Genomic DNA, 20,680 nt, shown 5'->3' with positions numbered 1-20,680 from the left:
GTGCCACTTCCTCGTGAGCCTCAGCCTCTCTTTTCAGGTTGGTCAGTCAAGTTGACTCGTCAGCTCGTAGAAACGACGACTTTTACCAACAACCAACAGCATGTAAATTAACTTCGGAAGCATTGTATTTTATTTTGGTTAAACTAACGGCTTCTGTTGACCATATAACCTGTCCGATATGTAACGTTAGCCTACACTTGATCGGTTCACAGAGACGGAGCCAGTTTGATAGACTACAGCAGCAACAGGAGCTAACGTTAGTAATGTTAGCTGTAAATCTACTAAAATAGCTTCCTCTACCCCACCACTTCAAAAAGCTCTTGACCAATCTTAAACGCAGTATGTTTCATGTAGCAAAGCTCCTTGCAATGCATCATACTGGTGAATTTACCTTGCGACGGACTTACTACGTACTGTAACAGCCTCCCCTTATAACCTCAAGTCTCTGCAGAGCGTTTACACTAATTCTGTTGAGTGGCTGCTGCATCTCAGTAGGGCTGCAAGCCTGCAACTCACGAATATTTCCTCGATTCATCATTTTAGTCTATAAAATGTCAAACATAGTGAAAAATGCCCATCAGAATGTGTGATATCCCAAAGTCAGAGCTGAAACAATTAGTTGATTAACCCATTAGTCATGCAAGAAAATGCATCTGCAAACATTTTGATAATCGATTAATGGTTCAATTAATTTTTCAAGCAAAAATGGCAAATATTTCTTAGTTTAGAGGATTTTCTGCTTTTATTTGTGTTATGTGATGGTAAATTGAATATCTTTGGATTTTGAACTGCTGGTCAGACAAAACAAGCAATGTGAAGACAGCATATTGAGCTTTTTTCTTTACTATTTTCTGCCATTTTAAAGACGTTGAACTGATTGGTGAAAAAAATAACTGACAGATTAATTGGTAATGAAAATAAAAATAAATTGCAGCCCTAAAAGTAAAGTTTAATTTCTCCAACCAATTGACAATTTTATACATACATATTTTAAAAAGAAGTAAAGCCTCACATTAGAGAGGCTGGAGCCAGCAAATGTTTGGCATTCTTACTCGAAAAAAGGATGGAAACGATAAATCCATTTTCAAAATGGTTTTAAAATGGACTAATAGTTTAATCATCTAATAGTTGCAGCTCTGCATCTCGGTGTGTGAATTGACAGCTGGGAGTGCATAGCTGTAGTTAATTTGATACACACAACATCAGTTTGTTCCACCAGTTTGTGCTCAGATGTTTTTGTCCACTTCTCGCTCCTTCACAGACCTACCCACTGGATGGGAAGAAGGATATACTTTTGAGGGTGCACGGTGCTTTATCAAGTGAGTTTAACACCCTCCCTTTACACGACACACACCCATCTTAACCCCAGAACCTGCACACTATCTGACCAGGTCATATGAATTCAAAACACTTCCCCTTTGCATATCGTCATGATTGCAGCATGCCCTAATTATAAACAGGAAATTATTTATCACCAGTTTTATCCCTTCAAATGAATGAGAAACTCATCCAAATGCTGGGCTACCACTGACCACATGCTGTGTATTAGAAGTAAATATTGCATGGCTGTAAATTTGGAACCTTTACTCCCCATGTCTGTGCTGTAGAAGCCTATCGCAAAATGTTAATGATTACACGGGAACATTGTGCAAATACTAGACAGACATAGGCAAAGTGTGGTTGCTGTCTTCTTGTGAGCTCCTTTTTATTTATTCAGACTTATCCTGCTGAGAGCTGAGCCTACTGTGAGAGTTGAGCCAAAGTGTAATGTGTTCTTGTTTTCTGACAGTTAATAATCTGTCAAAAAACAGTTCTCATTGTTTGGGTTTATATGGTTTACTCACAATTTATAATGACACCTGTGTTAAGTAGATGCTGGTAAATATTTATGAGTTACATGCCAACCTATGCTATTACAGGGATTTTAGAAGATTTCTTATTTAAAGTCTCCCTCCATTGATTTTTGTTTGCACATCATATCCACAGTATGCTCATTTGTTGGTGCTACATTGGCAGGAGGAAATGTGATATATCCCTCTATGTCCCCTAAAACACTTTGATTTGTTTAGTTGTTGCAGCATTCTTTTTGAAGAGCAGGATCTACATGAATTAGGCTATGTTACAAAGTCCCTTAAAATTCAGTATTTGACATTTTCCTCTCCCTCCTCCGTGCCTGATGCATGCGACTGATCAAAAGAGATCACAAGCACTGTCATTCAGTCAGCACTAATTCATCATCTGTCCTCAGAATGTTTGAAATCCATGGCTATGGCTTGAACTATTTTATTTTGTATGTCTCAATGAAATTCTACGCTCATACAGCAGTAATAGATACTAGGCTATATGTTGCAGATGAAATCCTCTGTCAAAACACAAGAATGCCTCTGTATGATTGAAGACATTGCAATATACAAGCTATGAATTTAGTATATTATGCCTTATTATCCTCACTGAATCCTCTCTCTGTCTTTGACTTTCTCATGAATTTGAGGAGCTTGGTGTGGCAGGTTGCCAGGCAGTCTGACTGAAAGGCAGTCATTTTATATTCCAGTATTTTATCACAGCTTCTCAGTGCAAAACAGACTTGGGGACTACATTCATTAGTTGAGGACTGTGATTCTTGTACAAGTTACAAAGTAATCATGTTGTCCCCTAAACTGCACTCTGCTACAAAAAACATTGGTTTCATGCATTAGCTACATTTTAGACAGACCTTTCCTTAGAATTCTATTGTTGTGTACTTAGAAGTTACAAATGGATGTGCAGCTTTGTTTTAGTCTAAACCCAGTTTGTGTCTCTTCTACAAATTACTTAGCTGTCAATAGAGGTCACTGTATGTGAAATACAAGATAAACCTGGTGTACACAGGTTTAACTGAGAATTAAGAGAGTGTAGACTGTAGTGACTACATATGGACAGTTCCTATCATTTCATGTTTTTCAAAACCTTATATTTTACCATGAAAGATAAATATATTATCTAATCTTGTCTTTTTATTATGTATTAGCTCAGCTGCTGACACTTAAATTTAAAGCTAACGTAATATTGTGTGATTACATACATAAAAAATCTGACTTAGTCATCTTAATAGCGAAAGGAAGCTTATTGATTTTCTGACAAATTAATTACAGCAACCATGATGCACCACTGCTCAGTAAAGCCCATGTATTTGTTTGTCTGCAAAGAAGCAGGTGAACCACATGTTGAATCTTTCAGTCGCCTCACCTGTAATTACAATTACTGTAACAGTAAACAAACTGCAAAAAAAAGCATGTGTTCAGCTCGTTCAACTGAGCCTGTTCTAAACTGCAGCTAAACAAGTCATAAACTAAAACACAGCATTAAAAGAACTAACTGAAAGCTAAACTGAGCAACCAAATTTGAAGTGTAACTTTCACATTCCCTTTATAAACAATGTTACATATAGTTCCTTTTGTAGGGGGCCTACAGAAAATACTAGCATACATGATGTACTGCCTGCTCAACTGATGCCAATTTTGTGGGTGAAATGCAGGTGAAATGCAGGCATGATTAGCCTACATGTGACAGAGGCTGCAATAGTCTGACTTGTTTGTTTTAGTGAGACACATTTTCCCAGGCTGCTTACTGGGACTGGCCCATGAGGCTCCTCATTGTTGTTTTACTTAACAGGTTAAAAGCTTTTAGAATTTTAGTTATGTGGTCACCGTTGTATATATTCGTGTCATTAAGCTGGTCAATTTAAGGCACGAGATCAATTTGTCAGTCTTTAGTAATGAGGATATATCTAGATGTCCCTAAACTTAAGTAATTGGGCTATGTAAAACCATGCTTGTTAGTTTCATCGTGACTCATTGTTGACAAGTTTATGTGATAACTGTCTTGTACAGTACTTGGGACATTTTGAGGCTTTATGTGAGGTTGCCAATAAAAGCCTCTGAAAATAGCCCAAAGCCATTAGCCTGATGACAGCTGAATAAGTCTATTCCTTATGTTTTACAGTAGGTTATCATTATTTTGTCATCAATATAGTATTGTTAAGCAACGCAAGTTTTGGGTTTTTGCATTTTTAATGTACATAAATAAACTTATAAAGATAAGAGAGACTGGATCATTGATTAATTTCCATGACTCGGGTCTGTTTTGAGCCTGTGAAAGGATCTGGCCCATTTACATGCTGGCTGTGTATGTGTCCTGGCTGTTACCATCGGGTTACACAGTTTGAGCATCAAGGAGCAGATTGTGCTGACGTATGCTGTTCTCTTTTGGGATTCGTTAGGGAGGATGGATGGTGCAGGTTGTTGGTGTGATGGTGTGGACAAGAGGCATGGCCCATCACACAATTTGATTATTTTATGATTATTCACTTTGTTTTTTTTATGGTAGTTTTAGTGAATCAGTCACAGCTTACTGCTCTCCTCAGACTGAGCAGTCTCTTTTGAGTTGCTGTGTTGTTTGCAGGTGGCCCAATGCCAACACAGCTTTTTAGTTTGGGGAACTATGTGTCAACTGGCCAGTACTTGCTCTCCCACTAACAGAGAGTGAAATAATGAGGAGGTGTAAATCTGCAAACTATTAGTCTGTTTATTTTATTCACAATAAGACATGTATAACTAAAGTCAGTGTGTTGTGACTGTTTTGTTTTTGTAAGTCAGACAGCACTGCAAAGTGAAAAATGTGCCTACCTTTTGATGCTACAGTTAAAACCCTCAGTTTCAATGCTGGTACCTATGCCCATCCCTCACACACACACACACACACACACACACACACACACACACACACACACACACACACACACACACACACACACACACACACACACACACACACACACACACACACACACACACACACACACACCACACCCACACCCACACACACACACACACACACACACACACACACACACACACACACACACACACACACACACACACACACACACTCTCTCATATTAGCCATCCTGCTGCTTTGATCCTCCAAGAGCTGAAACAATAGTCCATCCATCAGGACAATCAACACTTTCTCATTTAGACTAACCTGTCTGTAACTTTGTACCTTGTGTTGAGAGTTTGGAGTTGGGAGACTTATCTCTTATTGAACTACACTTCTGTGCAAAGATTCGCAGCTGGGCTCTAAGATGCAGAAGATGTTATGCACATGGAAAATACTGTACAGCATGCTGCATAGGCTCTGTGAAGCATACTGTATGAGTTAAGCCATTGGACAGTTTATTTTCATAAATTTCTCTCTTATGGGTCTACTAGTAAATTCCACAGCCATCCAGAGTGCATTATCTGTTCAGTTTGTTTTTGTTTGTAATGTAAACAGCGTTTTGATGGGACGGTGCCATCTGGCAGATTTGTGTTTTCAGTTTTATCTCTGTAGCACATAATCCCACATTTTAACTTCAGCTTCATTTTTGAAGAAGATGGAGGGACAATGATGTTGGGAAGTTGAATCAGCATTTTGTCAAAATGTTTGTCTGATACTGTCCGCTAATGAGGATTGTTGACCTGTGACGACCTTCCAGAAGTGTGTATTAGGTTAAATGGGGTAAAGTCAGTTTGACTGGTGCAAAAGGCTTAATATTTTGGTCGGAGAGTGATGACCCTAATTACTAAATTTATAATACTTGTTTCCTCATGGATGCAGGGAGTGTTGACAGCAATTATGTTTTTATGAATGAACCCTCTCTGCGTTGTCTATTCTTGTCCTGGAAAAGGAGGGGAACTGCTGATGTCAATGCTAATTGCTGTAGGTTACACAATGAGATACAGTAGCTGACAACTGGTTTGGAAGGCTAATGAGTAAGTAATAATTACAGTAGTAGGCTCAAACAGCTGACCCTCACAGTGCTACAGAAGAGTCTGGCTGGTTTTATTGCTTCCCAGTTATTAATGTTTCATTTGTTAAAATTTTTGCAGCATCCTTTTAGATCAAATTTGACACTTCCGAGTCCTCATCAGTATAAAGTGCAACTTAAAATATAAATATTACACTAGTCTGCTCTGCAGCCAGCCAACACATTAGGCTGTTCACTTCTACAGCTGCAAATCACTCAGAACAGAGGAAAGCATGTCAATTGAAATTTGGTCAATTATGACAAAAAAGTGCATCCTTGTTGAGCTGTTGGCTCATTTTGTGCTTTGAAGGCCCACACACTGTCTGACTGCACATTTAAAAGTAGGAGTATCGAATTATTCGTATGTGGATCAATATTCGGTTGTGGTAATTGTCACTTAAAGATGGATAATCAAATCCTTCTTTTGGATGACAGATTTTTTAATGATAACCTATTAGAGCATCTGTTTGTCATAATGACTGATGTGATAAAAAGGACTCAGAAGCCTTATTTCCTGTGACTAATATAGCATAATGGCTCACATAAAGGTTCCTGTTTAAAAGGCACAACACTTTGAACCCAGACGAAAAGGATGATTACATGATGTTGCTGTCAGTTTACTCTAAAATCAGCAACTACAGATACAGAGCAACAGCAATCATTTGAATATGAAGTGTTTTGTGAGTCCAATATTCACTTTCTTTTAGCTCTGTTTTTGTTCTCCACCAACTCCTGAGAGAACTATCTGTCTCTTTAGCTTGTAAATGCTCCACTATGTACACCAGCCATTTGCTAACTTTGTCTGTCGTTTGATGCTGGGCAGGTGGCAGATAGCATACATTGAGGTTTTAGAGTTTTTTTTAATCTAAAAACGGCTGTCCACTGTGGCTGAAAACGATGCTATGAGAGCGCTGAGAGTGAACCAAAACATTAAAATTGAAAGATGCTAAAATGTTCCTTAGAGCTGAGGGGAACTACAGAGTCAGATGATAATTGTCTGTTGATTCATCACTACAAGCGACCCCTGTCACATTAAAAATTGTCATTTGATCTATTGTCATCTATCTATTGTAAAAATATAGCCACTTTAAAGAAACATTTTGGGGAATGCTTGTTGGTTATAAATTTGAACAGTGAAACAGTTTGCCTTCAAACCAACTGTAGCATAGTTAAACAATACCCTACCATTCAAAATACACTACACTTTCAATACTAAAAACATAGTTTACTACTTTACTACTTAAATTCCAAGAAGTGTCACTTTTCATACCAGTATTTCTTTTCTTGCCTGGCTTCTTCTCTTTAATATCTGCAGTTACAGACACTTCAGACACTGAGACTTCAGGGCGTCTTATGAGGCATCTTATCAGACATCTGAAGAATGGATTAGACTTCATCATAGGGGATTTGTTATCGTTTTCATGAGTGACATCAGCTAAAGTGAGTAAAAATCCCCAATACTATGGGACAATCTGAGGAATCAGCTCATATCGATTCTCATTTCTGTCTATGTGGGTTTGCTGCGGCTTTATTTGTAGTTTTACCTGGAATACGGTTTTAGAGTTGAGGTCTTGATCTTTCAGGGCAAACACGACGGGAGTCCCTGTGTGAACCTCCATAACACAGTTATGGCAGACTTTAAAGCCTCTCCCTTCTCTCCAGTGAATAACCCAAGCTTCTATCTGTGAGCAAAGCCTTATATCAAAACTGATTATAAGTAACCCCGAGAATTCAGTCACAGTAGTGAGAGTGTGAAAGAGGTGGACAAGTGTTTGGACTTGGAATACAATTAAATGCAAGATAACGCTGTTTATTTAATCCTTTAATAGGTGATAACAATTTTGGCCTCCACATTAAGGCTAATGAAACTCGACCAGGTGAAATATTGACATTACGGTTAGAGTACCTGCTCTGGTGCATCAAATCAAGTGCTCCCAAGTGAAAAGATAGCTGTGACCAATCACAGGGGTTTGTTTCATCACGCTGTGATTAAGTGTTGTCTACTTCCAAAACATGATTGCAGATGCAGTCCAGAGCACTGTCACTACACGGTTAACCTTCAGTGTAAAATGGGTGACAAATAAAATGAATAAACCTAAATAAATGAGTGGAGAAACATAACGAATGCAGATGCACAAGTGCACTGCATGGTACAATTAAGCAATTAGTATCGAGTCATGCTCTACGGCATGTATAAACATGCTGAGCAGGCCTAGTTGATTCTGATTTTGTATCAAGATGGCAAGGGGAAAACATCTAAGTGACTTTGAAAGAGGGTTCATTGTTGGGGCACGGATGGCAGGAACTTCTATCACAACGACTGCTCAACTGCCTAGTGTTTCAGTAGGAACAGTGACTTAACCGATATCTGCATTTAGATCTATAGGAAAGGCACATTTGATGATCGTGATGCTCGTGCATTAGTGCAATATGTAAATAAAAACAGAAGAGCAACTCTTCCTCAGGTGACTTAGATGTCAAAGCAGGACGTGATCAGACTGTATGAGCAAGAACAGTCTGGTGACAATTACATAGAGAGGGATATTATAATAGGGTTGCTGTGCATAAACCCCTCATTATAAAGATTAATGCACATTTGAGAGCTGGGTGGTGCAAAAGTGGGCGAGTGCTTGTGTGGCATACACCAAGAGAACGGTACAGGCCTGACTGTTGCTGGTTCAGCTCTGAGATTTTCGCGCATTGCGCAGCGCTGTGAAGGAATAAGTTCTGAGATTACGTTATGGCCTGCCGGCTCACAGCAACTTCATAAAATAGCAGGAAAAGACTGCCACTTGTTGTCTGTAGCTGGTTGTGCTTTGCATGTGTGGGATTCTGAAACATCCTTAAATTTGGGAATTGTCGTTTGTTTATTCAAAGTCAAAGACAGTCCAAAGTAGTGCAACTTTGCACATTTTTGTGGGTCTGAGGTATATGTCACATTTAGCTGCCAAAGCTCCGCTGCTCTCGGTCTCTGGTCCTCAGGGTGAGCCAATGTGTGCTTCTTTTACCAATATATATTTAACGATATCTTTTGCATTTCTAATCCAAACAACGTCAAACTTGGCACTGCACTTACTCGTGCCCGTAGCAAGACACCTGTCAAGTTTGAAATCCATCGGACTAATGGTTCGAGAGATATGTGCATAACACACAGACAGACAGACAGACATTCCTGCAATTTATAGATAGATGAGATTTTTGATAAATAATCACCAGAAATGATTTAATGACTTAGTGGGGAAAGGTAAATAATAGAACAGGTAGAACAGTCTGGTAAGTTAAAAAAATGACATCACTTTACTGTAATGCAGCCTGTAAAACCAGGAAAAGACAACACTTACCATATTATGATATTACGATATCCCAAATCTAAGACGATATCTAGTCTAGTCTCATATCGCGATATGGATATATAACATTGATATATTGCCCAGCCCTATTACAACTCCTCAAGAATAGCTCTAATCAACAGTTAAACGTTAAACCACAATTGTAAATCAGTGTGCCTGGTATATTCTCACTGAAACTCTGCCAGGTCCAACTGTGGCTCTATCTATATACTATGTTGTGCGTGTGTTGTTTCATGTAAAAAACCCACATAAAATGTATTTACAATTCTATGCAAGATACTAAATGCATCCAAAACATGCACAAAAATATAATCATAATATTGTAATTGTATGGAATGGGTCAGCCATAGAAATCAAGTTTTAAGTCAGCATAAGATCACATAGCTTCATAGAAATTTTGGGAGAAGCATAAACTTTATATTTGTTATTGTCTAATAAAGCAGAAGCAGAATTTTTTTTAGAGCCTACTGTACTACATACAGCAAAATTTAAGCTTCATACTATGTTACCACTACAACTCCCACTGCTGAAACTAACCTCAAACCTAATTAACCTTATCCTGTGCAGGGTTGCTGGGGCAACGCTCACAAATGTTCTTTTTGCATTTTCTTTCAATTAAATCGGTAGCAACCGTCCACTTTCACAAAGATGTCTCTGCCTTTCTCAGTGTGTGTTTTCTGGCTGGTAGCACCTCGAAATATGTCAAGAGATTTATTATAAAGGCAACAAGTAAAGCCAACTTTCTTTAATTTGTTTTGATTGAGCTACAGCCTATCGTAGCACACGTTGGGTGAGAGGTAGGGTGCACACTGGACAGTTCACCACTCTGCCAGCACAAAGACATATGACCTTATTCGCACCTATGAGCAAATTAGTTGCCTGTGTGTCTTGTTGTTGGAGGAAATTTTAGCGCCCATAGAAAATCCACACAAAGACAATGTGCAAACTTCTATAAACAAACGTTAAAAGACAGTTCAAAATGACTTTTTGTCTTTGGGAAATTACCATAGCATTAGAACAACATCGCACTCTGAGGGGTTGTCTGATTGAGTATAATGGATTCTCGATGAAATATCACTCCACCTTTTTTCATGCCGATCTTTGCCTCTACCTAATATATTTATATTATACACTGATTTAATGTAAAAAGTGTGAAGAATAATGTGTCTCCAGTATTGAATGAAATAATCCTGATGATCTTAACCATAATTGTGAAGCCCTTATGCAGCGGTATGTTTGAATAGAAGTGTTCGTTCCCATACACATGGCTAACATTAACAATGCCTTATTCAAACTGCAAAGCTCTAAGAGTGTTTACTCACCACCTTGGCAGGGGGAGGCTCTGATGGTTGTGGCTGCTGACTCACTAACTCTGTCAGTGCTCTGCACTCATACAGCTTACTTGTGTGTGTGTGTGTGTGTGTGTGTGTGTGTGTGTGTGTGTGTGTGTGTGTGTGATTTAAGAGGGAAACTAGTGGACCTGGATCTGCTGTACATCATCCCCGTCTCTAGCTCCATAACTCTCTGTTCTGAGGCTCGGTGCTGACTGGGAGACAGACAGTCAACTACGCAGGCTTTGAGCTGCTCAGACTGCTCTCACGCGTTTCAGTCTCTGTGGGGTCTCTGCCATCTGGCTAGCACTGGAAGAAAAGTGTGTGTGTGTTTTGCAGTTTGGATGCTCTGTGTGTGAACATATGTGTAAGAGATCCTCTGATGTCAGTGACTGCCCCAGGTGCTGATTAAGTGAATATCCACATCAAACCAAGTTATCCTCAGCTGTTGTTCATTGTATTCTTAGGTATAAGAATAGATATATATTTTCTCAGTATGAGAAAATAAGATTGCTGCTTTTAACAGAAATCTCACAGACTTTCTTTAGTAATTTTTAGGCTGTCAGAATGCATACAAGCCTCTGACAAAAATATGCACCTTCTCTCAAACTCTGTGCAATGATTAACACCCAGTTACTAAATAATATGTATGTTTTCCCCAATGGTATGGACTATGTTGATTGAATGTAAGCCTACCTTTCGGGTTTAGTAGGGGAACATGCAGTCTACTTTAATTCTTTGGTCTTAAAGCCTCTTAGTTGTGTGGTGTCTTTGATTTAATGCTGATAGAGCTGTTGAATTTGAGTAATCCCTGTAGTAATCTGCAATGAGCCGTCCTTTGCTGATGTTGTGCCAGATTGAATCTGGGGACAGCTGCCTTCATGGTTGTTGGTCTGCTATTATTCCACACATTATTAGGTCTACATCTGAGAACTTGGTATGCCAGCCTTGTTACAATTCTTTGAGAATGAATCAGATTCACAATTTATATTTAACTGCTTTGCTTTGCCAGCTGTTTAAGTTTCCTTTGCATTCTCTTCCATTCAGTCCACCTACATTTATATTTTATCCATAAAGTTGAAAAGTAGAGAAGGATATGAAGTTGGGGAGGCACAAGTGAGAAAGTTTTTGCAGCATATGATCTTAAGCCATGTGTGAGACTCTAGTTTCCTGGTGGTTTTCTACTCTCCTGATGTCAGTTGTTCTAAATACCCATCCAGGCTGACTGCTTTTAAAGGGTTTGTTGAAGTCAAGACCTTACAGCCATTTTAGTGCTCATGATGAGATGCTGTAGAAGCACAACAAACTGATCAGTGCAGGTGGAAAGTAACATGTTACCTCCGGCAAGGAGGTTATTTGTTTTGTTTTGTTTTCGGTTTCTTTGTGTGTTTCCCAGCAGGATTACAGAAAAAGTACTTGATCGATTTTCATGAAACTTGGTGAAAGGGTGTAGCGTAGGCCAAGGAAGAACCCATTAAATTTGGCCTTGGTGGAGGTCTGTGCTCTCTGAGTGCCCTTCTAGTATTTGCTAATGAAATGCCTTTACTTTGGTTCCATTTCATGCTTTGTAATCTAGATCAGTGATTCCCAACCAGGGGTACTTATACCCCACGGGGTACTTCTGTAGTTGCCAGGGGGTACATGGAAAGATGTGGAAAGTTGTAGAGTAGCTCAACTAATTTGAAATGATAGAAATTATGATTTGATTCAAATTCTATATTCACATATTAACAATAAGTCAACTTTTACAACTGAACACTACATGTTGCAGTTCTGTGTGAAAACTAGTTAGCAAGTGAGCACAGAAGTTTAAACAGGTAGCCAAAAGTAATGAATAAATGGTAGAAATGAATAACTAAAAGTAATGACTAAAGACTTTAAATAATTAGCTAAAAGTACAGGATAAATGGTTGAAACATTCAGCTTCAAGTAGTAGTAGCCTATGCTAGTAGTATTACGACTGCTGACCAAACCAACCTTAATATTGACAGTTCAATTGTATGTAAAAATATATATTTTTTTATATGATGAATAGTGATATACATTTGGAACATAGATTGGGAATTGATCAAGGGGTATGTGAGTTCATCTGATAGCCGTTTCACACCAATGGCTCAACCAGGGTGATACCCAGGTCACTAACTGATGGCAAAGTATACACCTACTCACTGTATCTTTTACATTCTCCCTCTGTTTCTCTTGTCTGTCTACCTCAGTCCAGTGGACAGTGCACGGCCCAGTTGTTTTCCAGATGGTCTGTGATGATTAGGGAGCTTTTGGAAGCCGTCACTCTGCTCAAATGTACTACAGCTGTGAGCTTTTGGAGCATCATGTTAAAATGCCACAGAGGGCTTTGGAACAGCATACTGTTTCCTGAAACAAATTGTTACAAATTCAGCCTCTGAATTTGTCTTTATCCACATCCAAACAGACAGTCAATGCTCTCCTTTTTTTTCTTTAACTGCTATGCAGAATGCAAACCTCTGCTTTCACAGTGATAACACCATTATAAAAAGGGTCCCTTAATATATTGCAGCGTTTTTCTTTTCACCCTCTTCCAGAAGATTGAATAAAAGTTGTAGTGCTATTCTGATGTAGTGGTTGCTGCAGAGTTTTCAATTTAGCAGCAGCAGTGGAGGGATTAATATCGAACACTCTTGGTCTTGTGGCTTATTCCCTCCTTCCTCTCTCCTGGCAACCGTGTTAGCTGCACCGTTCCCCCTGCAGACCTCACATGCCTCACAGTTGTCTCTCCCCAGCACATGTCTTTCAGGCTAGACATAATGTATGCTATCAGCAGGACATTGTTTCTTTCTATAACTTTTCTTTTTTAAATTTGTAATCCTCTCACAATTCTCATCTCTTGAGCTCATTGACAGCACAAATGCTTTTGGCTCCTTATGTGTGAGCCTTTGATGTTTACTTGAGAGCCATATAATAGTGAGTGTTAATAAGTGGCTGGCTGCCACATATGTAGATGTGATAACCCTTGCCTTATCTCTAATGGTCTAATCACTAATTCTAGGAGAGCACATGGATGCACTGGTAGGCTCCTTTTGTCTCTTGTACATCTCCAGTACTGGCACTTGTAGAAGCCATTCATCTAAAAGGTCCTTACGTAATATCCTAACTGTGTGAAGGACTTCCATAGTTGTTCCCAACAAACATCAACCAAAAGTGAAACTGCTTTTTACAACCACTTATCGGGCCTGTTGCATGTCAATGTGAATGCGGTTTAGTGCGTGGCCTATCAAAACTTGAGTGCACTGTAAATTCTGCTTTTAAATGGGGCACTTGACAGATATAAATAGTACCAAGGTCATTATAATTGCTTCAAATAGTACCAAGTTCTCTGAGGTGTATAAGTACCAGACCCATCAGGTTAGACAGAAATATTGAAAAGTTATTTGAAAAGAAATCTACATCCTGACAATATCTGTGTATGTATATACAGTAGCATTAGTTGCTGGATTTGGCTCTCTTTCTGGGGACAGGGAGGGATGCATAGACAGTGGCAGTGATTCGATAATACACTGCATTTATTGCTCAACTGTTTGGTAGTGACTCTTCTGTTGTCAGAGTCCTCTCCCACGCTCTGTCCTCGGATCTGGCCGTCCCTGCCTAAACAAATATTTGAACTCTGTGCCAAGTCTCTCACTGAATAATACCAGTATACCTGCTGTGATTGATATTGTACATTTGTGTCCTCACAATCTTAATGGCATCACTGGAGTTACCGCAGGAAGAATGTGCCATAGTGTGGTTAGAGTCAAGGAAAACGTACTAACATTGTTGTCCCTCATTACAAATGAACACAAGCTGTTTGTCCAGCAAGCACAAAACCCTGGAAAAAACAAACTGCTAAATGTGCATCCCTTGATCTAAATTGGTGCCTTGGAGGCACTGCATGTCTCCTGCTTCCTGGAGCTCTAGCCGTCTGTTTGAGGTCAGATGATTCACAGATAGCTGAAGAGAATACCACGGCTAGGTAGGTACTTAGCCTTACCCCAGTCTCTCATTTTGGATATTTGTCAGAATCTTAGGTAGCCTGTGTTTGTTTGTTTTTCAGAACCATCATTTTAGGAAACAGTTTGTCATTTTGCCCTCGTTGTCAGAATCCACTTGCTTAGATTGAGGTGGATTTGTTAAAGCAAGTTTACATTGTAAACACACACTTTTAAAATATTTTTTATATTAATTTCCTACGCACCTTTTATACCCAAAACATTTGGAAATCCTTTGCTTTAAATATATTGAATCCTGCATGGTTTACATTGGCTTCTTTATCTTTCCTCTTTTAGAATGCATTTCCACACTTTATAACACTTTACCACTGCCACCTGTTTGTTGCACTTTGCAGCACTTTACCCCTCGCTTGTGCATGTGCGTCCTGGTGTTCATAGTGGCAGACCTGACAACACAGGGACCTACTCATCAAAACATCTCTCTGTATGGCCAGTAGTGGTTAAAAACTCCATAGGTTACCTTTTAAAAAGGTGCAATGAAATCAATCTGTCCCCTTTCTACTGCATATCAGCTCTGTGCAGACTGCCTTCAGTAGAGGGTGTGTGAGAGATGATGCCACAATGGGGTGAGCTGACAGGGGCTCCATAACTGTAGTAATGGTTGCACCACATAGTGATCCATCAGTCTAATCAGCTGTCAGCCCTCTGCAATATGTTTCTGCAGCAGTAGGGATGAATGTCTCTGGAAGTCAAGAGTCTGGTTAAAATATCAGAAGTACTTGCTCAGGGATAAATACAGCCTTCCCACCTCTGTGCTGCTATTCACTCACTGATGTGTGCCGGCATTCCTCCTCCTCCCAGGATGAGGGGGAGCCCACTGTTTTTCACTGTAAGACCTCTGCTGGTGGTTCAGATAAATACACCCTCAACTTTGACTGTGATGTTATGATTGCTATGTCTCTGCCTCCGTTTCAAGACATCTTCCCTGTGTGACAGCTTTATTGCTGCCTGCCACTGGACTGATGATGGTTCTTATTAAGGGTGTGGGTGGGTGGTGTATGGTGTGTATATGTAGGAGTGGGAAATATAACTGGTACAAATGTAACAGTGGTAGAGAGATGAGACATAATATGAATTTGACTATATTGTTTGCACCAACATAAGAAACACTTTGTTGCAACACATAACATACATTGTGATGATCAGTGGTATTCGTAATGTTTTTTCTAGGATATTATAAACAAGTGAACTGCATTTAAATCCTGTTCTCTTGAGCTGTCCATTAATTGATTGACAGAGATTAGATAAGAACTAATTGTTTCAGTCCTTTTTCAAGAAAAGAAATCCAAAAATGATGATGGTTCCAGGTTCCCAAATTCCTGCTTCTCTTGGTCTTACATCATAGTAAATTCAATATTTTTAGGTTTTGGACTGACAAAACAAGACATTTGATAAAGTCACGTTGGGCTCTAGGATATTGTGATTGTGATAATTCTTCTTTTTTTTTGTATTTATAAATTTGTTTCTTGGAACACATCACATAAAATGACATAAATCTTGTACGTTTACATGTGTGACCATCATTTCTTTTTTTTTAAACAATCATGTAGAAAAAGGTAAAGAAGAAAGAAAGTGTGTACAAAAGAGAAGAAAGAACAGAACAACAACAACAATAATAACAATAAAAAAAAAAGAAAACATACAAAACTCAAAACCCAGCCAATCTCCCACCCCAGGTTGGTCCACCTTTCTCCATCAATGTATCACATAAAACAACTTGTATCTGTACCTTGACATTGTTGCAACAGTAGACTGGTTAGAAAAAAATAAATAACAAAATAAGTGGCAGGGGTCATAACTACATTATCAAAATATGAGAGGAGAGGCTGCCATGTAGTGTAGAATTTCTCAGTTGACCCTCTAAGTGAGAGTTTGATCTTTTCTAGCCTTTCATACCTAGAAGGTATGGGCTAGGTCGGATGGGACAAAGGCACATCTATTACAGGCCTCGCTGGTGCCAGGGAAAAACTTCGCTAATTTGGCTTTGCTGAAATGCATTCTGTGTAGTACTTTGTATTGTATTAAGTTAAGACGGGCGCGGGATGAGGAGTAATTCACTTGTAATTTGGCCCTGTCCCACCAGGAGTCTTGAAATTGGACTCCTAGCTTGTTTTCCCACTCCTGTTTAACTTTGATCAGCGGGGAGGGGTTGGATTGAAGGATATATGTGTATAACTTAGACAACTTCCTTGTCAGGCTTTCAGGTCTGTCATGAATATTTGGTAAGTCTGCAGGCAGAGACGGGAATATTGCTGCAATGGTCTTTAACAAAACTGCGTACCTGAAGATGACGGAAGAAGTTGCTTTGGTTGAAGTCGTGCTCGTGGGACAAACTTTTAAAGTCAAGGTAAGAAATTAATTAATTATAGCATAATGGACCAAGGAGGATGAAATTGTTTAGTTTGAAGTGTGACCATATTTTCAAGGTTGACAGGATTACGGGGTTTGAGGTATAATTTGTGGCTGAAAATGGTAAAGGAGAGCATGTCAGAGCTACAAGTGAGGAGGTGTGGCAGGAGAGGGACTCCATTTTACACCAGTCTAGCTCGTGCTCATACCTCCAGCTGAGTATGTTTTGTATATTTGCTGCCCAGTAATAGAAGATTGTGATGATTCTGTGTCAAATTATTATACTGTATGTTATTAACAGCCAGTCAGTCTTTTAAATGTCTTGAATCCACAGCATTACTACTCAGAATAAAATGCAAGACTTCATGTATAACTTCATTTGGTATTATATTTTAGTATTATAGTAGTTATAAAGTTTTGTAGAATAGTGAGGTCATTATCTCTTAAAGGAAAACTTCTATACTTTCATGAAAGTCTGTGTAGGTAGCTTCATCAATAACTCTCAAGTCTCTTTGAGTATTTTTAGTCCTAGTCAGACTTTATGTGCATGATTTTGTGTCATTTTGAAATGCTTGATGAATGTGGGCCCTGGTCCTTGATGCTACAGACTTGCATCTGTTTGTTTAAAGAATCTGAAACCTTCCCCAAATCTATAAGAAGTTTCTGTGAAGTGATTCGGAACAAGCTGTAACTGGACTGTAAGATCTTCTGAGCTGTTAGATTTGCCTCTCTGCCTATTTGTTTTCATTGTTTATTTATGGAGGAGGGAGGCTCATTAGTCATTCAGTGTGACAGTGTAAATGTGTACACAAGAAGTTTGCTCTTTGCCAAGAACTAAAGCACAGCTTAAGCTGGCTCTCTGCCAAACTTAAAATTGGCTTTACCCTACCTACAGTCAAAACGGCGGTTTTCTTAAAAACACATTTATTTATTTTCTTTAGAAACCTAGCCAGGACACTGCCTGACAGGAATTGTTATAATTTTTGGCAGATTGGTTGTACATCTTTAAGTCCCCAGCAACATCTTAAAATAACTAACTAAGAATTCAGAAACTATAAGGAAATCAAATGTATCCCACACTCTAGCAATACAGTTGCAAAGTGATAAGGCTTATTATGGGTGTGCGGTAAAAGTCCTGTTAATTTTTTGCATACATTGTTAGGTGACTGGAAGTCGGAGCACTTCAGATGAAACACTCCCAGTTGAATCATCGGTAGAAAAGATAAGCAACTGTGCCAGAAAATATTGGGTTCTCGATTGAAAGCCAAAGCCTGTGAACATAAAAACTGAAGCTAGCAGTCAACTGTGTCTCCAAAGCAGCATTTTGATATGATACATCAAAGCTGAAATTCTGTTGCTGATGTCACGAGAAGTTGTCAGCTGTTTAAATCAGTTCACGTTTGGCATACGGCTCTTTAATTTAATTCACCAAAGTAACACCAGACCTATTTGACATGCTCAACAGAATTTTAATTGTGGGCAACAGAGTCCACGTCTGGAGCTAGGCTAGGCAGGATCTGTTAGAGACAAACGGACACTGATATCAGTGTACCTGGGTGTTCATGTTTCTTGTTGTCCTCATAATGACCGCACATCTGAAACCGGTTTAGTCAAACTTGGATGGAGTTACTTTGGCGCTGTCTACGGTGTTTCAGATTTCATGTGGTGCACAACTCAAAAGCACCACAATTACAGCATTGTAACTCATGCACTCATGTCTCATATTGTTCCTCTTGAAGCATGAAGTGGCCTTTAGGTAAAGACCTGCAGGTTATGTTAAAAGAGCTATCCTAGTAATGATGTACTAATAGACTCATGTTGTGAGCTTTCCTCAGGGAAAGATGAGAGAGGTATGTATAAATTAGACATTTTCATTCTTAATCTCCCCTCGGTAGCGTGTGTTGCTAAGCTTTGGATTTCTTGATAATTGTACATTAATTATTTGCATCAATGTGAAACGTCATGGCTGTACATTATGAACCTCAATCAAACGCTTATTGCTTATTTGGCTTGTGAGAAATGGGGCCAATATCTACTTTGGTGACTATGGGGTGAAAGGATAGCTCATAATCTGTGTTCACGTTCACTTATCCCATTGGAATCAATACACTCGGACCTGCCGCTAATCTCCTGAAGAGGCGTGGCCGTGGCGGAGCCCACATGACACAGATACAGGAAACTAGCTCGAGTTGGGGTGTCTCGGGTTCTAAACCGTCTCTGCCTAGGTCTACTGCAGTACTCTAATCAACTATGTTGGAATGAATAGAGGACTAAAATCTGACAGATGGGTTAGAATATACTTTTGATGTGTCTGTTCAACTGACATTGTGCTTAACTGCGAAAATAGTTTATTCCTCTATTTGTCATGCTAGACATATTTGACTTTGAAACGAAGATGGCTTTTTTCTCCTGTTTGAACCCCATACCCATACTTATCTTATTAAGGCAGTGAGTGCATACCTTAGTTGTGCATTTAATGTGGCACACCTCAAACTACAGTATGAGTCAGATCTTCACCTACCCAGTTGAATCCATTACCAAAAAAAGGTTAAAAATGTCCAAGAGCAGATTTCAACCAACTTCTAAGTTACTTTAGGCCTAATTCAAACCAAACTTTATAAGCTCCTGCTCCTGAACATCACTGACCATTCAAGACTAGTTGAAGCTACTTCACAATACACATACAAAACACAGGTTTTTATAGTAAAATATTGGCTACAAGAAGAGTTAAGTTGTTACAGTATGGCATTTTGTGAGAAGAAAAACAACAACAGTAGACCAGGTATACTGCCTCAGATTGAGATAGGCAGGGAAACCTGGAAGCCATTTGGTCTTTTCACACTGGCAACTTGGCAGTTTGTCCTCTCTCTTTATTTGTGATATTGATGTACAACATATCAAGGCACAGCTGAGACCCGGAGAGCAACATCATTGTTTAAGAGTGTATCTATATTGTTTAAAAATATGTGTTTTGGGCTTTATTTGACTGTTACCTCCTACTGAAATAATGTGGTTTTCCAACTGAGTGGGATGCAATTAGAATAAAATCAAACACCTTGAAATCTACAGTAAGACCATTTTTCTCTCTCCAAACAGGGTGGCGTGTCCCAGTATTTTATAAAGCAAACAGATGTCTATATGTGGTGGTAAGATGGATTGTGACATTGACTATTTTGGTTTATTCTATACACTATCTATTGCATGTCTGTCTGTCCTGGGAGAGGGATCCCTCTTATGTTGGTCTTCCTGAGGTTTCTTCCATTTTTTTCCCCTGTGAAAGTTTTTTTTCCCCCCTTCCTTATCTGAATCAAGGGTCTAAGGATAGAGGGTGTCATACAGTGATGTTCTTGTTATGTCTGTGTGGATAACTTTATACTGGGTAAAGAGAGAGAGTGCACAGTGGCAATTCATAAATCTTGATTTACCTGTCAGTATTTGTGCTGACCTTCACCTACGGTCTAAAATAAGGTCATGGATGGAAGCAATACGATCAGGGATGGAAGCAGCCACAAGTAGTAGCTTGCATCACTTTTTATGATAGGTGGAGGAGTTTAGTGACTGCTGGATCCTGGAGTTGAGCAGCTGATTCACTCTGTATTGAGCAATTTGAGGTGATTCAGGCACGTTGAGTTTCCACATTTCATTTTGGGGGTTACCAAGGAACAGAAGACTGAAAGGAGACTTAGGTGGAGACCTGTGACTCAGTGGAGAGGCCATATTTGTAATTGGCTAAGGTCACCTGGGGATCCCCCAGAAGCAGCTGGAGGAACATAGTGACACTCTACCTTTACCTGGAGT

General features: G+C 39.2%; 1 protein-coding gene across 11 annotated transcripts in view; it reads left to right on the top strand.

The window, feature by feature from the left end:
- Positions 1 to 20,680, top strand: part of LOC114559551 (pleckstrin homology domain-containing family A member 5) — an 87,503-nt gene that overhangs the window by 579 nt on the left and 66,244 nt on the right. For 8 of the 11 annotated variants that reach the window (XR_003693119.1, XR_003693120.1, XM_028584253.1 and 5 more), the window contains exon 3: positions 1,262 to 1,319. Coding sequence is in view for 7 of the 11 variants with exons in the window: in XM_028584253.1 (XP_028440054.1) it covers positions 1,262 to 1,319 (58 nt within the window). In the remaining 4 variants the exon portion in view is untranslated. Of the gene's footprint in view, positions 1 to 1,261; positions 1,320 to 7,142; positions 7,268 to 16,729; positions 16,843 to 20,680 lie in introns of those variants that run through there. The other 3 variants (XR_003693121.1, XM_028584263.1, XM_028584259.1) reach the window with 3 other exon arrangements.

This window comes from Perca flavescens, chromosome 8 (genome assembly GCF_004354835.1).
Source record: "Perca flavescens isolate YP-PL-M2 chromosome 8, PFLA_1.0, whole genome shotgun sequence".
In the NCBI taxonomy this organism is placed as follows: Eukaryota; Metazoa; Chordata; class Actinopteri; order Perciformes; family Percidae; genus Perca; species Perca flavescens.
Note: the sequence above shows the minus strand (reverse complement) of the source record. Positions and strands in the feature narration are given on the sequence as shown.